Raw genomic sequence first — 23,600 nt, forward strand, 5'->3', positions numbered from 1 at the left:
AACAAATACTTGAGCAATTAGCTGGTCACTTATATTATTATTTTCTTGATGGATATTCAGGTTATAATAATATTGCGATTGCTCCGGAAAATCAAGAAAAGACTACATTCACTTGTCCCTTTGGCACTTTTGCATGTAGGAGGATGGCTTTTGGCCTTTGCAATGCCCCAACAACATTCCAAAGATGTATGTTGGCAATATTTTCAGACATGATTGAGAGATTTATTAAGGTATTCATGGACGATTTTTCAATTTTTGGTTCTTCTTTTGATGATTGCCTTAACTATCTCTCTCTAGTGCTTCAAAGATTTCAGGAAACAAATTTGGTTCTCAATTGGGAAAAGTGTCAATTCATGGTGAAACAAGGTGTTGTGTTGTGTTATACTGACAAAGCAAAAATTGACATCATCTCAAATATGGTAGCTCCTACATCAGTGAAGGGAGTGATAAGCTTTCTAGGACATGCTGATTTTTATCGTCGTTTCATTAAAGATTTTTCCATGATCACTCATCCATTATGCAATCTTTTGGCTAAAGATGTTGTATTTCACTTTGATAAAGATTGTATTATGCGTTTAACACCTTGAAACATGAACTAACCTTTGCTTCTATATTATGGCACCAGATTGGTCTTTACCTTTTGAATTAATGTGTGATGCCTTTGATTGTGCTATTGGTGCTATTTTAGGTCAAAGAGTGAATAAGCTCCCACATGTGATTTACTATGCAAGCTGGACATTAAACAATGCTCAACTTAATTACTTCACAACCGAAAAATAGTTGCTTGAAATATCAAGAATTTCTTTAAATAACTTATCCTGCTTGCTTTTGGCAAGTCTTCCAGGAAATGGGATGGGATGAGTGTAAGGTTTTTCAGCTTTGTGAAGATTTGGAGCTTTAAATGAAGAAGTGGCCTTGCTTGGATCATTATTCAGTTTCTTAATCTCTTCTTGAGTGGCACCTGAATTCATATGATCAGATTCATTAATGACTTCATTGCCAACTCCATTATTAATAACCTTACCACTTCTAAGTGTAGTAATTGCTTTGGCTCTTGCAATCTGACCTGATTGTGTCTCCATTTTGGTTAGAGCAGTTGAATGTTGTTGAAGCATACTATTGGTAGTTTGCTGGAATTGAACGGTGTTTTGAGCTAGCATTTTGACCGTATGTTCAAGTGAAGTGGTAGACTTTTGTTTGAATGTATGACTAAACTTTCATTGGTTCTTATTAGTTTGTTTCAAGTATGCTTTAACCAATTTGTTTATAGAGTCTGTAGATGTTTGTAGGCGTCATCACTGTAAACCCTCAGGAGACACAACTCCTCCGACTAGGGATACCTAGAGGTTTAAAGGCTTGTTGCACATGCTCAGTGCAATCGTTTAGCCATCGAAAGTGGTATAGTTAGATTTTATTGTTTTTGTGTGTGTTTTAGTTATAGTTTTGCTCGAGGACTAGCAAAAACCAGGTTTGGGGGTATTTGATAACTCATATATTTCATGCATTTATACCATTAATTTCTAGTCTTTTTGTGATGTTTTTGAGTTAAACTGGTTGCATTTTACCCCATTTTGTGTTAATGTGCAGTTACATGTACTTTAGGATCAATTTGAAGGCAAAAGAAGTGAAAATATGCCCTTTTTGGAGCTGATCCTTATTCAAACATGGAGAGAAGTTTAATGACCTGTTATGGAGCCCAAATAAAGTTGTTACTTGTTTTAAAGTCCAAATAAAGAATCCAAGATGAATCTGGCTTGTTAGAAGATCAGAAACAGAATAGGAAAGGAATTGGGATATCTAGCCTGATTTGGAGGTGCCAAATAAGGCAAAAACGTGCAAAATAAAGGCTAAGTTGCTGGGATCACTTTGGAATATCTTCCAGCCTTTTAGCCATTTTTACATGCCCTATTTATTATAGTTGAATTACACTATTCTGAGGATCTATTTTTCCTCTTTTTTTTCATTCACTCTTAGAAAACCCTAGCCGTTCCATACACTTTTACCACTACTGAAGACTCATCGCAGAAGGTTGTTCTTGGAGAAGTTCTACATCAGAATTACTTCAAGGGTTTCCTTTCCTGAATTTATTTTCACTCATGTTGTGTATTTTCGTTTTAATTTCTGTGAACATGATGTGTAACTAAGTTCATAGCTAGGGATTTCAATGTAGCCTTGTAAAATTGATCCATGTTTTTTAGTTAAAGTATTCAGTTTATCAATCTGGTTCCTGTTTCATTCACTGAATCGATTGTTAAATTTGTTCGTTGATTTTAATGTTTAATCACTATTAGGGTTAACTATAGATCATTTATTATAGTAAACATCGTGCTTAGTCTTGGTAGACATGTGAATGAATGAAGAGAATGCTATGCAAACATCCTGCCATGTATTTTCTTTGGTTCTTTAACCTTTTCTTGCATGCTAAAGACTCTTAATTAGGAATCAAAATAGAACATCCCAATTAGGTTGCAGATTAGGAGAATTTGATCAAAACCACACATCATATGGCTAATCATATATATGTAAAACGAACTGAGGAAATAGGTTGGTAGTTGAATACGACATAACTTTATAAACATGGAATTGGTTTTGTAATGGTGAATTCAAATCCCTGGCCTCATCTCCATTGTTTCTACACTAATATATTATTCGCTGCTACATTCCTGCATTTTAATTTAATTAAATTTACAGCACAAAAACTACTCTCAATTGGTTACTTTCATTCTTTAGTTAGGGTTCTTTCAAAGTTAGTAATTTATAGAGTCCAATCAGTCCCTGTGGTTCGACACCCTTACTTGTGCCATTATATTAACCATATTTTTGCACTAGGAAGGAACACAACATATGGTTCTACTTTGGAACTACTGTTCAATATCGGTCCCAAGCTCAGAAGCTCTACATTAAACTCCATCTCGAATTTTCTGCAAAATTCATGTGCCAGAGAGAGACCAAAGGGGACCAACAAGGCAGGTGTTTGCGCGTGTGTAATCATGCATCCCACAACCACTTAAAGCTTACAGAATAGAATCAGCAACAATTTAGTTGTTGGAGCTTAATTTTAGTGCCTAAGATGGGCTATGCGATTTTGATCGTTGTAATTTTTTCTGGCACAAGTGAACCATCAGAACTGACATGGCCAGGAACATCAATAGAAGATGATATCAACCACTAAGTTGTTGCAGCATACTGTAGGTAAAGCAATTTCAGCTTCTCTACCTTCTGCATTCACATAACACAGTATTAACTATTAAGTTAAAGCACAAAGACAAACCAAGAATTCCAAAGCTCTAGTTTTGGACATATGATTCCAGAGAGATATGATCCCCAAAAATGGATTGATCCCCTTTGCCATAATTATAACAATGTGGTTTTTTGCACATTGTCGTTTTAAATTTTCGACCTTTGGTTCCAAATTATCCTTGGTGGAGATAAAAGAGACTCTAGTTAGAAGATGTGATTACGAGGCATAGGGTCAAGGCCAAAGGCATAGAGGAAGACCTAGGAAGACTTGAAAAAAGACCCTACGAAAAGACTTGGACTATTTGGACCTAACGGAAGACATGGCACAAGACCAAGGGTAGTGATGTTCTAAGATTCATGTAGCCGACCCAACTTAATGGGATAAGGCTTTGTTATTGTTGTTGTTGTTGTTGTTGGAGATAAAAGGGACATCTGTGCTTGGATTCATGGTAACTACAGTATTGAGAAACCATAAGCATTGGCAAAAGTTTGGAAGGTCAAATTCTCTACACCCTGTGTGAAATATAAGATTTTAAATTTAGGGATTTTGGTCAGTGTTCATAATTGTTTGAAACTAAAGTTAAAAGCGGGCTTAGTGATAGGAGCATATTCATGCGACTTAAATGGCTTGTTCTCGTACATTTACGTTATGTTTCTTTAGTTATTTTAGTCCTTTATGCTTCTTTTGTGTGTTTTCAGGATCATAAGATGTGTTTGACGAAAGGATGCATTTTGGAGTAGTTTGGGGCATTAAATGGATTGCATATGCTTAAAGCCAAGTAGATGGACGAAATTGAAGACCAAACTATCATCACCACATATCATACACTTATCATAACCATACACTTATCACTTATCATAACCATACACTTATCACTTATCATACCCATAATCATCTACACCTTGCAGCCATAATCATTTACACCTTGCAGCCACATTCATCTCCAAAAACACCATCATTGCCGTGCACCTCCCTTGCCATTTTCAGCCATCACACTTCATCATTGCAGCCACCATTCACCCTAGTTGTCAATCACATACTTTCCCATTGTATAATTCATCCACATGCATCTTTAATCAACAAACAAATCAGCCACAACACACAAACACACCCTTTGCCGTGCACATCACCATGCAATTCTAGCATTCCACCAAGTTTTCCTAGCTGTTTTTCACATGCATTCATTCATAATCATTCACTCACCTTGCAGCCACATTTCCACCCACCTCCTAGCTGTCATGTTCCCTCTTATTTACCTATAAATAAGCATCCATTGCAGCCACAATTCATTCATTCCATTCACAACACAAAACACAACACAAACACAACCTTGTGCCGTGCATCACCTTCCATTTATGCACCATTTCTTCTCCTCCATTGCAGCCACTCCAACCATTCCCCACTCCATTCCACATACACCTAAAGCCCTAAACATCTCCTTAGACCTTGTGCCACAACGAAGAGGAAGAGAAGAGTGCCTAAACGTTCATACAATTCAAGTTTGAGTTGTTGGAATGTTTGGGTGTTTCTTTGATTTCAATGTTTAAATTCAATTCTCTTTGTTTTGTACGTATGAGGAATGGAAGAGAAGAGTGCCTAAACGTTCATACAATTCAAGTTTGAGTTGTTGGAATGTTTAGGTGTTTCTTTGATTTCAAAGTTATGAGGAACTAAACCCCCTTTAGCTAGGGGTGATTCGAAACTATGTTTATGTTTGCAATATGAATTGATTAACTTTCGTTGGAATTTCATAAGTTGTGGATTCAATTTGTTTAACCGTTTGATTGATAACTTATTTATGTATGTTTATTGAGAATGCGCACTTAATTTTCATGCATGAATATGACGCTAGAATATAAGTGAGTTTCACCTAATCGTTATGAACTTATATTCACAGGTAGTGGAGGTTGCTTATAAACAATCGCGTTAAATGAATTCTTGGCACGAGTTTCATGCTCATCATAGTAACGAATGCCTCGTCAACACTTATAGTTTTCATAATGCTTAATGATCTTTGATTGTATCTTTATTGTGCTGTTCACGTAAAGGACTTTTGGAGAATGTAGTGAATTGCGTTGCGCAAACCCATCCAATTCATTAACTTAAGGAAAACTTGACGGTTAATTTAAGCGGACCTAATTGACCCGGGGCGTTGAGTTTCATAATTTATCGAAAGACCAACTGAGAATCAATATTGTATGCAAGTGTAACATGTGTGGAGAAGAACCCCTTAGCTAGCCTTCATTCCATTCATTAAATCCAAATTCGTTTTACAATTTGCTTAGTTTATTAACTTGTTTTGTTATTTCAATTTTCGTCAAATCAAACTTCTCCCCCCCCCCCCCATATTTTGTTAAGTCTTAGTCATTTGATTTGTTTTAAGTCTTTTACGTTTGTTTAGTTTTGCATTCTTTGAGTCTAGTATAGTGTTTTATATTGTGTTTTTACGTTTTTGAGTCAAATCCAAGTGATTAACAATCCCTCCTAATCCCCGGTCCAGAACGATCCCTACTTACATCATTACTACAATTGTCAAAAAGAGGGTTTAATTTGTGTGCGTATAAATCTCGCATCACTTAGCCCACGGGCATTTTCCAGTTGGTTTACGGCTCCCTCGCCTAGTCCAGTTTGTGGATTCCGCAATGGAACATATATAGTTTTTTGAATCCTACAAAGGTTCATCAAGAGGGCAACATCCAATCACTCTTTGATGACCTATGAATGCAAGTCCTATTTATAGTATTGATAGTGATGCAGGACGTAAGTTATAAGCCCATCCTACCCACCGAAGTGCCAAATAAATAGATGATTAGGAGTCCTTGCACTTTTTGATGTACTAAACGCAATTTATACATTTATTATCTACGTCGTATGATCAGATAATAGGTCTCATGAATTGAGTCTTATATCATTTCATTAATTGGGTTCTTTTCACTAAAACATGTACCAATGTGTCTATGAAAAGAGCTACTTTAAACGCTTTGAAAAGTTAATAGTGAAAGAAATTAAGTTCTTATGCTCATACATGATGCACAAGTTGACTTACATGCATTAGTGACACCTAAAAACTTCTAATATCTTAGTAAGGTCCTACATTAAACATGGAGGCTATCATCGACTTTGCCAAACATTTTCCACAAGCATATATCCTTGACCACAAACATATCTGATCTGTTGCACTTTCTTCCATGTCCACAATACCTTATTAGAGCTTTCTTCTCTTTCCAGTTGAAGAAAAATTCTCTCCAACCTTTTCTATATTGTCTAGTTACCCCTTCCACTGACTTTCAGAAGTAGGACAATGGCAGGTGATCGTGACTCTTTCCACCGACTTTCCGGCAAGTGACAGGAGCATATTTAGGCGACTTAGTTAGCTTGTTTTATTGCATTTACGTAGTTAGTTTCTATTTATTATAGTGATTTAAAATATTTTTGTGTGTTTGTAGGTTTAAATGGTAAAGTTTGCAAGAAAGTGCAATTTGGAGCATTTTAGATCAGTTTTGGGCTTGGAATGGATAACATATGCATGGAGTAAGGTGGATGGTGGATGGACGAATTTGAAGTTCAAGAGAGGCTAGAAATGTGATTAACATCTGGAAAAATTAAATTGAAGACTTGGAAGATAAGGAATCAACTAAGAAGGAAACATTATCCAAATTACCTTATCTTGTCCAAACCTTATCCAACCTTATCTTATCTTATCCTATCCTAATCTTTTGCTACCTTAATTCTAGCTGCAAGGAGGACATCTAAATGAAATTAGGAGACCTAAATATCAGTTTCTAGAAGACCTATCCCTTTCTAGAAGCCTAAATCTATGCCGCATGGTCCCTTTAGTTTTTCTTCTAGAAGCCGTGTATTCCCTAACCTTATTCTCTTTGGTTTCTGATTTCTAGATGGCCTTTTCCTTGTGGATTTGGAGTGTTTAATTCTTCTCCAAAACAATGACTCTATGCCGTGTGTTTTACCCCTATAAATACTACATTATGCCGCATAATCTACCACACATCTCTCACCATAATTCACACCACACATCCATTATACACACAAATCCCTCTAGTGCCGTAGCTTTGCAAGGAGAAAGAAGAGGAGAACCTTGGAGCCGTGACCTACCATTCAAGCTTGGATTGCTAGAACGCCATAGGTGTATTCTATCTTTTGCTTTCAATGTTTAATTTAAGTTATCTTTGTTTAAGTGCGAACATGAGGAACTAAACTCGTTTTAGCTAGAGGTGGATTCAAAGCCATGAACATATATGAGATATGAAATTATTTCCTCCAGCTATTGTTTCGTAAAACATGAATGTGATTCACTTATTTGTTTGATTGATAACTTATTCTTGTGTATTGATTAAGGATGCATACTTAGTTTGCATGCATGGATTTGATGCTAGTGTATAAGGGAATTTCACCTAATCGTTATGAACTTATATTTATAAGTAGTGGAAGCTGCTAGTCACAATCGTGTTAAGTAAATCCATGGCAGGAGTATCATGCAGTTCATAATTACGAATGCCTTGTCAATGCTTATGATTTTCACAAAGCTTAATGATCTTTTAATTGTATCTTTATTATGTTGTTCATGTAGGGAACTATTGAAGAATAATTTGGTTGTAGATGCGTTATCCATCCAATTCAATGAAATTAGGAAAATTTGAGAGTTAATTTGTGCAGTTCACGGTTAATTTGGGGCATTGTCATTCATGGTTTATAGGAATAATAATTGGAAATCGATTAGTGTGCATATGTGTTATGTGTGGAGATGAACCCTCTAGCTAGCAATTCACCCATATTTCACCCAATTTCGTCCAAGTTGTTTAGAGTCTTTAAAATCTGTTTGTCTTTACTTTAAATTCGTCAAAAACCCAATCCCCTTTACTTTGTTGTGTCGAATTAGTTAGAATCTATCCAAACTTTTGTTTTTGAGTATTTTTAGTCTTTTTAGTTTAACTTTAGTCCAAATCACTTTCTATTACCTGTTTTGAGTCAATTTAACTTAGTTTGTGTGTTTTGAGTCTATTTAGCTTGTTTTGAGTTGTTAGAGTCTAGTTTTCTGTTTTTGAGTCTAGTTTAGTGTTGTAGAGTTTAAATTGTGTAGATTAGCATCCCTTCTAATCCCCCGCCTAGAACGATCCCTACTTACACATACTACAATTATAGGGTTTAATTTGTGTGCTATCTTTTATCACATCAGCAAGTAGCTGCTCAACCCGCCACAAATCAAGTGTTCTGGCAATGTACATTTTCGACTTGGCCCTTAAGGAAAACTTCTCCTGTCTTAGTGCGTAGAGAAGAGTTTATTCCTAACTTGGTCCCGAGTTAGTGTGCATTCGCGGTTAGGTCCACACTCTGACGAACATTCCAGGCAAAGTGTCCACTTGCGGCTAGACCCGCAAGAAGTTCTTCCTATCAAGCACTAGAGTAGGTAGCAAGACAGACATAGGGAAACACATTACCAATCTGGCTCGAGTTCAACTGGCAGCCTATGTGAATCACTACAATAAAACGCTCGCTAATTAGTTAGAGATGAACGACATACACCGCTACCACGACACAAATAAGCAAGACAAACGAAAGATCAGCACATGACAACATGCACTATCGTAGCTCTATGATTCTATATAGAAGCAACAACGCTCTATTGTGTAAAATTTTCACCACGGCTTTGCAGAGGAAGGCGCAAGACTAGTTTCACACCCTATCGCTGTGCACAATCTAGAATTTCAACGACTTTCTTTGGTTTTCAACAAGGAATATTTGTCCTACCGCTCGATCAAGAATAAGCCTTACCACCTTTTTAATATGGAAAAAGATCTGAAAGAGTCGCTTCGTACTTATATGAAGAAGTTCTGTCGAAGGGGAAATAAACAAACTATTGAAGGCCAGATTCATTGAAGAAGTGGTGCACTCAGCATGGTTGGCCAACATCGTGCTAGTGATGAAGAAAGATAAGGATAAGTGAAGAGTATGCATAGATTACCTTGACTTCAACAAGGCATGCCCTAAATAGCCTTATCCGGTTTCCTGAATTGACCTACTATTGGAATAAGCATCTAGGAACCTGTTGCTTAGCTTATTGGACACACACTTAGGCTATAATCAGATTGCCATATAATCTTGAGAAGAAGAAGACCATGTTCATGATTGAGAAAGGTTTCTACTGCTTCAAAGTCTCACCTTTTAGCCTCAAGAACACATGAGCTACTTATCAACAACTATAAACATGATGTTCAAGAAGCATATCAGGGTAACCGTGGAGGTTTACTTCGACAACATCATTGTGAAAGGCAAACAGTGGTTAATCCATATCAAGAACTTGGTAGAGACATTTAACGTCATCCGAAAGTACAAAATGAAGCTCAACCCCGCTAAGTGCACATTCAAAGTCTCATCTGGCCTATTCTTACGATATCTTGTGACCCAGCGAGGAATTGACAGACATCCAAAGCATATCCAAGCGATCCTGGATATGAAATCATTTACTAGTTTGAAGGAGATTCAAAGTCTGACGAACGAGTAGTACCACTCAACTATTTCCTTTCGCGATTTACCAACTGATGTAAGCTATTTTTAAAGGCAATCAAGAAGGTGCAGAATGTCAAGTAGGAAGACGAGTAGAGAAAGCATTACAAGACTTAAAGAAATACTAACATCATCTTCATTACTATCCAAGCTAGGACGACGGGGGCATAACTGCCTGTATTCTACAGTTCTAAAGCTCTCATTGATGAGGAAACCACATACTCAAGGATTGAAAACTAATCTTGGTGTTAGTTATTATAGCTCAGAAGCTCAGACCTTATTTCAGGCACATATGGTCATTGTCATAACCTAGTATTCTTTACAATCATTCTTGCACAGTCCGAACCATTCTCATCAGAAATGATCTTGACATGAGCAGTCCTAAGTAGCTTATTTTCCCATTGACGATATAAAGGCATAGGATTTTCTTAACTTTGGTGATTGGAGGAAGTCATATCAGAAGTCCTGCATGGAAGACATAAAGAAAAATATTCAGAAGGAATTTTGCAAAAGAAAAAAAACTAAATAAATAGGGGGCAGCACACCAGGCCGAAGCCCAGTGCACTACTCTATGGTAAAAGCCCCAACTTCCACCTTTTTTATCCTATGATGGGCCTAAGATAGCAAAAGCCCAACAACACATGCTGGGCCCCACAACTTGCTCTCCTTTATTCTCTATCATGTAGTCCGTGCTTGTCTAGCCCAGAAGGTCTCACGGCCCAATCCATCAGTGTGAAGGAGGGATAGATCCGATTCCCCCCGCGTCTCCTTTATTTTCCTACATGGGCCTATGCCCAGTAACCCAATCCAATTGACAACCTTGCCTCCGCTAGCCTCCCCCTTTCGGTCAGTGTCTCAGTGCGCCTGTCTCTTCAGCTTGAGTCAAGCCAAGCTTCTAGCCCCTGCCAGCCAGCTGCACCATTACAACAGCTGCCCTGAGTTATCCACCCTGCCCAACAGCTCGTGGCTGCCTTGTCACCATCCTCGACCCTGCCGAGCTATTTTATTAAGCCCTGAGGCTCCCAAAAAAATGAAGAAGAAAGAAAATTAAATGTTTCTTACCTTGGTAAGCCATGGAGAAGGAAAACAACGACAACAATTAACTCTTCGCAAGGGCAAGCAAAGAAGAAAACTAAGGGAATGGTTTACAATATTCTCTAGCCTTTTCTCTATTGTTGGGATAAAAATTGTTCTGCAAATTTATTTAACCCCTACTTGAGGCAGGCTTAAATAGGTTTTGGTGGCAATTGGTTTCCCTTTCTTAGAAGACTCTATTTCCAAGTCAAAGTGGAAGATCTAAATCCAATTAGGAAACAACTCTGTGCTCGTGTATGGAGCTTGGGATTTCTACACCTACTATCATTTTCCACTTGTAGCCCAGCAGGTGAGGGGTCATTTGTGGAGCTAAAAATAATCCAAACAATCCACAAGACAGCATGTGGACTTTTTCTCAAGAAAGACAAAATTTCCCTTATTAAAGGGGCAGGGCTCTCAAATACTCTCATGTGCAGCTAAACAACCCTGAAGATCCAAGTAACTGACTGCGACTGCTCAAGGCTCCACTGCTCGTGGCATGGAAAAGTCAAGGGCATTAAGCATAGGATTAATTACTATATCCTATCTTTAATACATTCCCAATTGATGATTAACTCCGTTAAGAAAAGAATCCCTATAACAATCAATCATGGATGCTTCCATCACCATCCCAATATATTATCTCCTAATTAATATCTTAGGAATATTATTTCCTCATTCATCTAACGAGTGACACACCTTGGCCAATCAGATGTTGCCATGTGCAGGCAAAACCCTAACCCTATGGCCGGCCACTCCTCCCTATACATTCCTTCATCTCCACCTAGTTGTGGTAAGCATTTTGCTACACATACAAGCCCTAAATACTCAATTTCAGAGATACTAACTTAGGCATCAGAAATTCATTGGCCATATTCTCATACCTTATGAGCGCATGACACTTTGGTCTTTGATTATAGGTGTCAATTGTTTTGTAGGCACATATTTGCCAAGATTGAAGACAATAGATTTTTGCTACCACAACAACGACATACTTAAACTGATACCATATGAGCAATTCAGCTTTTATACCAAAATTGTTATTACTTATATAGATATACATATACACATGAACAATGGTTACTTTAGATTAACCTTGTTTTCAACTAGTAGATGAACTGATCCCTTCCATCTCATAAACAAAGTCACCCACATAGGATACATTAAAACTGGAAAGAGACTCACCAACATCACCATCATATATAAGCAGCGTATAATTGGCCCTTATCATTTTTCGGATTGGGAAAACTCAAACACAACTATTTCCTCCACACCATGACATCTTCCTTAACCCTAACTAAATCTTTGCATGTCATAAGTTGCTAAATAAGAAAGGATGTTTGTTTCATGATGCAGACCCATTTTCTTCGATGACCCTTTATTTCCTTTTCTCATCCCTGCCACCTCTCTTTATCTGTTCTCGTTTCTTACCAGAGTTTATAGCTCTTGACGTCCCTATTTATACTTACACAAGACTTAGTGATTAAGTATCAGGTAAATATATAGAAAAAGAAAGTCGGCAATTGGAGAGGAGTTGTTGACTTGATAGAGAAGAACAAATAAGGTAGGTACAACTAGCTAATAGATATGGCTTGAGGTTTTCATCTTCTTGCAAAGCACAAGCTTTTAAATGTTCAAGAATCAAATAGAAGGTGGAGGTGTCACTCAAATGAGGAAAGATGAAAATATGTTTGCCAGCTCTAGTTAAATTGGATTGTTCTCCAAGTAGTCCTACTCATCCATCTCTTCAAATACTGCAAAAATACCATTCTTTCTTTTGGTCATCACGTTTTTGACCAACATGTGCAAACCTTAATCAGTTAATAACATATACATATATACACACATATACTATAAAAGCAACCCCATCATGTAATAATAATATAATAGCATATTAAGTTTAATATTTCTGTTGTATTATTCTTGGTAACTGCTGTAATAGCAGTTGATGTTTTTATATACATCTTACATACACGCATGCATTTAAACAATTGCATGTAATAAACAAATATTGTAAAAGGTGGCGCTGCCCATGCTGCAACACATCAGAGCATGGGTTCTTTCTGCTGTAAAGGTGGCGTGCTGTCTGACAAGGAATAATGCAGTATTCCTTCTGTCCAAGTCACATGGCAAGTTCTCTCAACACTCCCCCTCAAGTTTGGAATGAATGTTGATTATTCCTAACTTGCAAAGCAAAGTCGTAAACTGGTATAAGCTCAGTGGCTTTGTGAAGATGTCGGCTGGTTGTTTCATGGTTGAGATGTGAGATGTCTCGATCATTCCACTTTGAACCCTTTCTCGTACAAGGTGGCAGTCAATCTCTATGTGTTTGGTTCTTTCGTGAAAGACCGGATTCGAAGCGATGTGAAGTGCCGCTTGATTATCACAATATAGCTTGACTGGACGTTTATGTTTGATACCCAAGTCTTGTAGAACAGATTTCAACCAAGTGACTTCACAACAAGTTGCTGCCATTGAACGATACTCTGCCTCTGCACTAGAACGTGACACGGTATTTTGTTTCTTGCTTTTCCAAGAGATCAAAGATTCTCCAAGAAATACACAGTATCCGGTGGTAGAACGTCGTGTGTCTCGACATCTGGCCCAATCCGCATCACAAAAAGCATTCAATTGAATTGGACTTCTTGCAGAAAGAAAAATACCTTGCCCTGGTGTGTGCTTAACGTATCGTAAGACTCGCTGGGCTGCTTCCAAGTGTGGAGTTCGAGGCTTCTCCATAAATTGACTAAGAGTATGGACAACATACACCAAATCAGGGCGCGTGATTGTCAGGTAGATTAGTCTCCCAACAAGTCGTCGATAAGAGGAAGGATCAGTAATACATTGTCCTTCGTCCTTTCTGAGTGATAAGTTTTGCTCCATAGGAGAGGTGGCTGGTTTTGCGCCAAGATGACCTGCATCCTCAAGTATTTCAAGGGCATATTTTCGCTGTGAGAGGGTGATCCCCTTGCTAGAGCGAGCAATTTCAATGCCCAAGAAATATCTTAATTGGCCAAGGTCTTTCAACTTGAATTGCTTCATAAGAAAAGACTTGGTATCTTCAATTGCTTGTATGTTATTTCCTGCCAAGATAATATCATCAACATAGACAAGGAGGGCAGTGAATTTACCATCATGGTTTCGGACGAACAATGAATAATCTGCCTTGGATTGTTGATAACCGGCCTTTCGAAGAGCACAAGAGAGTTTGATAAACCATTGACGAGAGGCTTGCTTAAGCCCATACAAAGATTTATGAAGTTTACAAACTCGTGTCTCCCCCTTTCGTCCGAAACCAGGAGGCAAGGACATGTAGACATCTTCTTCAAGATCACCATGGAGGAAAGCGTTATTAACATCAAGCTGGTGAAGGTGCCATTGTTGGACCGAGGCAACAGCAAGGAGTAGACGAACTGTAGTCAATTTTGCAACCGGAGCAAAGGTCTCTCGATAGTCTAAGCCTTCAATTTGGCTATAACCTTTGGCAACCAAGCGTGCTTTATATCGCTCAATGGATCCATCGGAGCGAAATTTGATTTTGTAAACCCATTTACATCCAACTGGCTTCTTGCCAGGGGGCAGTGGTTGCAGAGACCATGTCCTATTCGCAGCAAGGGCTGCCAGTTCTTCTTCCATAGCGAAACGCCAGTGAGGGTCGCGTATAGCCTGTGAGAATGAGCTGGGTTCTGTGGCAGCTGAAATGGAAGTGGTGAAAGCACGATGTCGAGCAGATAAACGATCGTATGTGAGGACATCAGACAAAGGGTAAGGAGTACCTGGTACTTTGGTCAACGCCGAGTGAGATGAAGGGACGGACCGAGAAGGGAGGTTGATGTCGATGTGATATTGTTGAAGATAACCAGGTGCATGAGTGGGTCGTTTAAGCCGAGGTGGTGAGGTGGAAAGAAAAGGAGATGAAACCGAAACAGGACTCACCGGCGAAGAAGAGGATGGATCGATGGAATCCTGCTCCGGTAGAATGGACGGATGAATGATGGGATCATCATAGGCAGTATCTTGAGTATGTGGAAACACAAGTGGTGAAACTGCAGCAGAAGATGAAAAAGGGAACACATGTTCATGGAAAATAACATCACGGGAGATAAAGATTTTACCCGTGTGAAGGTCGTAAACTCGATATCCCTTTGTGCCATATGGATACCCAAGAAAAAGACACTGTGTGGCTCTTGCATCAAATTTTGTGGGACGATGGTGGTGGGTGGAAGAAAAACATAAGCAACCAAACACTCGTAAATGGGCATACGCTGGCTGTTTGTGGTGAAGTATTTCATAGGGTGATTTGCTTTGAAGAAGAGGAGTGGGAGTCCGATTTATGAGATAAGTGGCAGTGAGGATAGCATCACCCCAAAATTTCTTAGGAAGATGAGATTGAAAAAGTAAGGCTCTAGCAACATTGAGTAAGTGGCGGTGTTTGCGCTCTGCTACCCCATTTTGTTGGGGAGTAGAGACACAACTTGTTTGATGGAGAATCCCCTTATCTGAAAAAAATTGGGTCATAAAAAATTCTGGACCGTTATCACTACGAAGAACCTTGACTCGTGTGGAAAATTGTGTTTCAACAAGGTGGATGAAAGTGATGAGATAAGATCGTGCATCTGATTTGTGATTCATTAAATAAACCCATGTGCATCTTGAGAAATCATCCACAATAGTTAAGAAATATTGTGCCCCTGTGATAGTGGGAACATGGTAACCTCCCCAAATGTCAACATGAATTAACTCAAAAGGAGCTTTTGTGGTGATAGAACTCAAAGGAAAAGGAGCACGTGTTTGTTTGGCTAATGGACAGATCAAACAATCATCAATGCTACAAAAATTCAAAATTTTAATGCAAGTAGAGAGATGCCGTAAGGTCTTGTTGGAAAGATGGCCAAGGCGTTGATGCCAAAGCTGGGAAGGAGAGGCAAAAATTGACGCTGAATTGCACCTGGTTTTCATCACATTATCAAGGTAGTAGAGTCCTTCTCGTTCAGTTCCCATCCCAATCATCTTCCCCGATCGTTGGCCCTGAAGTAGACACATTTTATCAGTGAAGATGACAAAGCAAGATGAGGTATTAGTAAGTTTGCTGACAGAAATTAAATTCAGTTTAAATGATGGAACACAAAGCACGTTGTGAAGGGTGAGATCATTCGAGAGATGAACTGTGCCAATATGTGTGACATCGGCAAGTGCATGATTGGGTAAGTGCACTTGTCGATTGTATACCGGAACACTTGTGGTCATTAAGCTTGGTGAGCAGACCATGTGATCTGTGGCGCCTGTATCGAAAATCCAGTCCATTCCCTTATTGAGAGCAGAAGCACAAAAAACTCTACCTGACAAGTTATTCATAGTAGAGGTGGTACCGACATGATTAGATGTGGAGTTGGATTGACTCTTATCAAGGAGTGCAAGCAGATTGTGATATTGCTCGGAAGTGAGGCTGTAGGACGAAGAAAATGTTGCTGGAGGCGTTGGCTGGGTATCAACATGATTAGCCTTGGAATTGGAACCCCTGCGATCCTGATAATCTCCCCTATTGCTGTTGTCTTTCGCCTTTTTCATTTTGCGGCATTGATCAATGGTGTGACCTTTCCAATTACAATAGTCGCACTTGAGGTGTGCACGACAGGTATCTGAAGTGTGTCCAGTTGCATCACAACGACCACATTTTAGATGGGAATTTCTTGGAGAAAAATTCCTACCAAAGTTGCGCATGTTATCCCGCACGGCGAAAGCTGCAGTGTCGGTGACTGAGGACCTTCCAGGAGCATGTATTGAAACTGTTCTTTGCTTCTCATCTTGAATAATAAGTGAGAAAGCTTTGTTGACAACAGGGAGGGGATCCATAAGTAAAAGTTGCCCACGAACCGCAGCGTAGGATTCATTGAGGCCCATGAGAAACTTCATGGTTTTCTGACTTTGCTGAAACTGCATTAATTCTTTTGCAGCTCCACATGTACAGGTTGGGAGAGTGCACATGGCATCACGTTCATCCCAAAAACTTTTCAGTTTGGTATAATATGCACCAATGTTCAAATTTCCTTGAACACTTCCATGTATCTCTTGTTCAATATGGAAGAGATGTACACTGTTTGTGTGAGAGAAACGTTCCTTCAACTCATTCCAAATATCAGCTGCAACATTGTTGTAGATGACACTTGCTCCGATATCTTTCGAGACAGAGTTGAGCAGCCAGGATTTCACGAGGTTGTTGCAACGAGTCCACTGTTGGAATTCACTTGTGGATGCAGACTCGGGCCTTTTAATGGATCCATTGATGAATCCTTCCTTGTTCTTGGCATTGAGGGCCATGACCATGGCTCGGCTCCAAGTGGAGTAATTTTCGTCATTCAAAGGGTGTGTGACGAGGATCGCTCCAGGTTGATCAGAGTGATGAAGATAAAGAGGATCGCTGGGATCTTCGTATTTGGTGTGTTTGCTGGAAGAATCAGTTGCCATGTCGGCAGGCAGTGTGCACTGTGCAGTGGCTGTGCTTGGCTGTGCTCTGCGGCTGTGCTTAATGGCTGTGTATGTTCTTCTGCGAGTGTGCAGTTTGCAGTGCACTGGTTGCTGCAGTAACAGATCACAGTATAGCAGCGGAAGAGTGAAGGCAGAGCAGAGCAAAGGATTGCCTAAGCTCTGATACCATATTAAGTTTAATATTTCTGTTGTATTATTCTTGGTAACTGCTGTAATAGCAGTTGATGTTTTTATATACATCTTACATACACGCATGCATTTAAACAATTGCATGTAATAAACAAATATTGTAAAAGGTGGCGCTGCCCATGCTGCAACACATCAGAGCATGGGTTCTTTCTGCTGTAAAGGTGGCGTGCTGTCTGACAAGGAATAATGCAGTATTCCTTCTGTCCAAGTCACATGGCAAGTTCTCTCAACATAGCATACATTATATATATATATATATATATATATATAAATACAGATTCTCACAAAATCAAAGGGATCATGGAGATGAAGTCCTCGAGAACTATCAAGGAAATATAAAGTTTGACAAGGAGAACATCAACTGTCAGCCGATTCCTTTCACGATCCATGGACAAATGCTGGCTTTTCTTTATTGCGATAAAGAAAAGAAAAGGCTTACTCTTGAAAAATAACTGCGAAAAAGCCTCCATGAAGCTAAAATAGTACATGTCCAATCCACCATTACCGTCCAAACCGGTTGACAGAGAAGATTTGTACTTATATCTGGCAGTGTTTGATGGTACAATTAGTGTGACTTTGATTCGAGAAGACTTAGGGGAGCATAAGTCGTTGTATTATGTGTCTAAAAGCTCTTTTTGAACCAGAGACATGTTACATGAAAATGAAAAAACTCATCCTAGCATTGGTTATGACAACTAGAAAACTCTGGCGTATTTCCAATCACTTTGAGTGGTGTATATGACGGAATCCCCCTGCAGTCCATCCTACAAAATCCCATGCATCATCTTGAATCACGAATAAAGGTATTAAACCGGGGGCAACACGAAATCAACTATCACCCCAAAACATCAATTAAAACTCAAGTTCTCGTGAACTTTGTGGCAGAGTTCACTCCAACGAATCAAGACATCTGTTCCTTTGTAGATCTGCGAAATACACCCAAGAATCCTCATCTGTGGAAACTTTATGTGGATGGATCTTCAAACATAAACTTAAGAGAAAAAATGGCCTTGATGACGCAGGATGGATCTATACTCGAGCAAGCCTTGAAGCTTGGGTTCAAGGCCAACAACAACAAGGCAAAATACATGGGACGTCTCGCCAGACTACAGATCATGACAGAATTACAAATCAACGAGCTATCAGTCTATTACGACTCTATGATGACAGTAATTTAAGTCAAAGGTAATTACGCCGCTTATTATCCGACAATGGGACTTTACCTTACCAAGGCAGGGACATTACTTAAAAGCTTTAACAAGTACGAGATTTAGCAAATCCCTAGAAGCGAGAATGGACACAATGATGCTTTACCAAATATTGTGTCAGCCATCTACTATGCACTCCGGTGAATGATCTCATTTGAATACCTTGCAGTCCCAAGCATTCACTAACCCGAACTAGAGGTAGTAGCCATTATCGAAAATAGGAAAATTAGATGGACGAGATGGTTGACTACATCTAGGATGGGAAGTTGCCTAAAGGCCATCGCTTCGCTAGGAAATTGGTCCAAATGCCTCCGGATACACAGTTATCCGTGGGAGACTTTATCGACTATCCTACTTTATGTGTCACCCCGAAGATGGGCCTGCAAATTCTAAAGGCCTTTCACTCTAGCGTATGCAGGAACCATGCGAGCATAAGATTACTCGCACAGAAGGCGTTGTCAATCAGATATTGTTGGCCCACCATGCAACATGATGCCATAGATTGCGCTCAGACTTTCGACAAATGTCAAAGGCACGCCCCTATAAACCATCAACATGCTGAAGAACTTAGTACTTTAACAGGGGCATGGCTTTTCATGCAATAGGGCACCAATCTCTTTGGACCATTGAAGAAAGCCTAGGGAAATAAGGAATGTTGGATAATAACCACTTATTACTTCTCTAAGTGGATTGAGGCAGAACTTCTATCCAGGATCACTAGGGCAGTGGTGAAGTCTTTTGTTCAGAAGAACATTATATGTCATTTTGGTATTCCCCATACTATACTTATAGATAATAGACTATAATTCACCAGTTCCGAAGTCAAAGATTGGTATAAGGAACTTAGCTTCCGCCACCTCACCTTCACCTTGTGTTACCCGCAAGGCAATGGGCAAGTAGAAGCTTCGAACAAAAACATCTTGTAATGCTTGAAGAAAACGTTGAAAAAGAAAAGCAATTGGCCATAAGAATTGCCGGACTCAGTAAATCGGACGACCACTCGAAAAGCAACTAGAGAAACCTTTTTCTCTATGGCTTATGAAATAGAAGCCATCATCCTAATCTAAGTTATTGCGATGCCCAACCTATACATAGAAGAACAGACTACCTTGGGAAACAGTAAAATTCTGAAGTCTAATATCGACTTTGCTGAATAACATTCAGAATACGATCAAGTTCGACTTGCAGCCTATTAAAAATAGATCAAGTTTTACTATAAAGTACCAAGAGAAGGCAAGCTGGAAGTAAACTGGGAAGGCCCCTACAAAGTCATCAGAGTGGGAAGCAGAATAACGTACAATTTGGAGCGCATGGATGGAACTCCGATCACAAAACGATGGAACATCGTGAAGCTTAGGTGATATTATGCCTAAATGTTGCTGTCTATGCATAGACTAGTCCCTAGAGAACTCATCTCCTTATCGCCTCACCTTGGGCTACTAGTCAAAGATGATACCAAATGACAATGTTTTACATTTTATCTTTTTTGAACTACGCCAACGATTTGATTCCCATTCCTAGGGATATGTAGGCAATCATTTTTGTATTCAATCACTCACCCTTTGTCAACACCTATTTTTCTTCAATAAAAGAGTTTGCAGAGTTACTCGCATTTGCTACATGTTTATTCATTCTCTTCTTTTTCGGTGCATGAAATACCATAAAATTCCTTGAATAACACAAAACTTTTGAAACTTCATGTAATAGTAAGTCTAAAAATTCAAAATTATAGTGTCAAAGGAATCTTATTAAGCCTATTTTGTAGTGTTGAGTTAGCAGGTTGAGAGCCTTAAGTTGTATTAAGTGTGGTTACAATTGGGCAGCTACGAACACAAGGACATGGCCCCCTGACCTGGAAGTCCAATGCACCATTCGACTTCCATAAAGATTTTACAACCAAAAGGTTGTGGATTATAACATTCAAACCTAGCCTCTACGCCATTTGAGCGGATGATCGAAATGGCGATTTGGGAATCATCTGAGTGGTGCTATGACCCTAAGTACGATTACTTTTATCTCGTACCAGCGTACTATGCCAAGTACATTCTATAGCACCATATGTTAAGCAAGTCCGAATGAGACATCTAGACTTGGAAATCCTCAAGAGGAATTGTTTTCCAATGGGGCTTCGATACTTTGAAATGCCTTAGCCAAGCCAGTTAAGTAGTCTAATCAGAAACGCTCAGGTTCGACGCATAGGGTATGACAAAATGATTGCAAAAGTGTTTCTGATCCACTTGCAAGTGACCAAGTCCTTAACAAACTCTTGTTTAAGATTCACTGAGGATGTGCACACAATTCAAACTTGGGAGGAAGCCCCTTCTTAGACCTGGAATTGGGAGCGAAAAAAGTAGCACATCGCTTAGAAGAAGGAAGGCTCATCAAAGTAGGAGATCCAGAAGATATTCTGGGTAAAGTTTTATCACTTTCTCATCCTTAATCCGACCAATGCATTATAGTAAGTATGGCGTAAAAAGGTTTTCATGGGCCTAGACTAGTGTCAAAGTAAAGTGGTATTCCGATGATTGTAGTGGGAATTGATGCGAGAATTACTTGACACTCAAATTAAACCCTCGTTTGACAATTGTAGTAGAATGGATAAGTGAGGGATCGTTCTAGACCGGGGATTAGGAGGGCTTGCTAAAACCTTCTAAATTGACTTAAAAACATAAAAACACAATATAAAACACTATTTAATGCTCGAAGAAAGCAAAACTAAAAATAAGAAAGATTAAGACTAAGACTTCAACGAAATAGGGGGGAATTGGATTTGGACGAATTTAAACTAAAATGAATACTTGGAAACAAAACAAATTGTAAATATGGATTTGACGGAAATGAATGGATGGGAAGCTAGCTAAGGGTTCTTTCTCTACACATGATATTTATGCATATGAATCAATTTCCAGTTATTCCTTCATTGAATTATGAACGACAATGCCCCAAATTAACCGTGACATCACTAGTTAACCCTCAGATTTTCCTTATATTATTGGATTGGATGGCATCATTCGACAACCCAAAACATTCTCAAAAGTTCCCTACATGTCATCATAATAGAGATACAATCGAAGATCATTAAGAATAATGAAAACCATAAGCATTGACAAAGCATTTGCAACTATGACATCATGTTACTCATGCTAAGAATTAAACTTAACGCGATCGTGACAAGCGACCTTTACTACTTTCAAGTATAAGTTAGTAACGATTATGTGAAACCTCCTTAAACTTTAGCCACATATTCATGCATGCTAATTAAGTGTCGACCCTCAATCAACAAACACAAATAAGTTAATCATCAAATAGTTAAGCCAATTGCATTCACGAATCAAGAGTTCATAACCGGAATTCATCAATTCATATCACATAAATAAACATGGTATTGAAATCACCCCTAGCCAAAAAGGGTTTAGTTCCTCATAACTTTGAAATCAAAGAAACACCTAAACATTCCAACAACTCAAACTTGAATTGTATGAACGTTTAGGCACTCTTCTCTTCCATTCCTCATATTACAAACAAAGAGAATTGAATTTAAACATTGAAATCAAAGAAACGCGTAAACATTCCAACAACTCAAACGTGAATTGTATGAACGTTTAGGCCCTCTTCTCTTCATCTTCGTTGTAGCACAAGGACTAAGGGATGTTGTTGGTGTGTTGAATGGATTGGGGGATTATGGAAATGGAAGAAATGGAGGAGAAAGGGAAAGGAGTGGTGCAGAAAATGGAGAGACTCACGGCTAGGGAGAAGATGGAAGTGTTTGTGGTGTGTTGTGTATGAAAATGAGATGTTCCTTGAATGAATGAATGCTAGGGTATTTATAGGGGTAGTGGAGGGAACATATGGCTGTTTGTTTAAGCATTTGTGTGGAGAAATGATGGAAAAACAGCTAGGACACATGTGAAAACTGGAATTGCACAAGGGGAGCAAAGGGAACCCACGGCATTGAGTGTTTGTTTGATGATGATGCATGTGATGGGTGGGAACAAAGGGGGAAACATGGCACAAGGGGGCTTGAATGAATGATTGAATGTGCATGTGGATTTTAAAGAATGAGTGGTGGTGTAATGATGAAGTGAATGCATGTGAAAATTAGCTAGGAAAAGTTGTGGAAAGGCAAGGGAATACACGGCATTGAGTTGTTGTTAGTGTGTGAATGCATGTGAATTAAAGCTAGGGTGAATGATTATGTGTTTATGCAAGATTGTATGGATGAATGATTAGGGTCTTGTAAGGGTGGGAATGCATGTGTTGTGCATGGTTGTGAAGCTGGAATTAAGGGGGAAAGCCACGGCAATGAAGATGGGTGCATGTGTTGGATGATTTGTTTGTTGGTTAAAGCTTGTGAGTGAATGATTAAAGATGCATGTGGATGAATTATACAATGGAAAAGTATGGGAGTGACACTAGGTTGAATGATGATGAGTGCATGTGAGTTGAAATGCATGTGGAATGAAGATGGAGAAGGTGGTGTAATGATGCATGGTTGTAGTTTAGGGTGTTGAATATGGATTTGCATGGCTTTTGAAGTGATTGTGGGTTTTGGAATTGGAAGGAAATGCATGGCCTTGGGGTTGGTTTAAGAGAGAATGGGCTAGGCCCTTTGTTTTATGTCCAAAGTGAATACAAGGTCTTCAAATTCGTCCAACACTTTGGCTCCAATCATATGCTATCCATTCCAAGCCCAATTTTGCTCCAAAATGCTCCAAAATGCATCTTTTTGCTCCCTTAGCCATATGAACCTAAAAACACACGAAAATGGCTTAATCTACTAAAACAACTATGAATTAACAACATAGATGCACGAAAACAAGCTAAGTAAGTCGCCTAAATATGCTCCTATCAGGAATCCTTATGAAAACCAAGTTTATAAG

General features: G+C 39.0%; 1 protein-coding gene across 1 annotated transcript; it reads right to left on the reverse strand.

Moving 5' to 3' along the window:
* Window positions 1-12,976: 12,976 nt before the first annotated feature.
* Window positions 12,977-17,302, reverse strand: LOC148692389 (uncharacterized). The gene is made up of 2 exons (XM_088680926.1): window positions 16,067-17,302; window positions 12,977-14,980 (listed from the first exon to the last, which is right to left on the reverse strand). The coding sequence occupies exons 1-2, from the start codon at window positions 17,300-17,302 to the stop codon at window positions 12,977-12,979; spliced, it is 3,240 nt and encodes a 1,079-aa protein (XP_088537052.1).
* Between the last annotated feature and the right edge of the window lie 6,298 nt (window positions 17,303-23,600).

This window comes from Pyrus communis, chromosome 12, assembly GCF_041283825.1.
Source record: "Pyrus communis isolate YQ-2024b chromosome 12, ASM4128382v1, whole genome shotgun sequence".
Lineage (NCBI taxonomy): Eukaryota > Viridiplantae > Streptophyta > Magnoliopsida > Rosales > Rosaceae > Pyrus > Pyrus communis.

Bases quoted from the DNA above. Each gene is read 5' to 3' on its own strand.
- LOC148692389 (XM_088680926.1), bottom strand. From the start codon at position 17,302: ATGGCAACTGATTCTTCCAGCAAACACACCAAATACGAAGATCCCAGC. The intron at 14,981-16,066 runs GTATACAATCGA...TATGGCACAAAG, and splicing joins TAATGACCACAAGTGTTCCG to GGATATCGAGTTTACGACCT.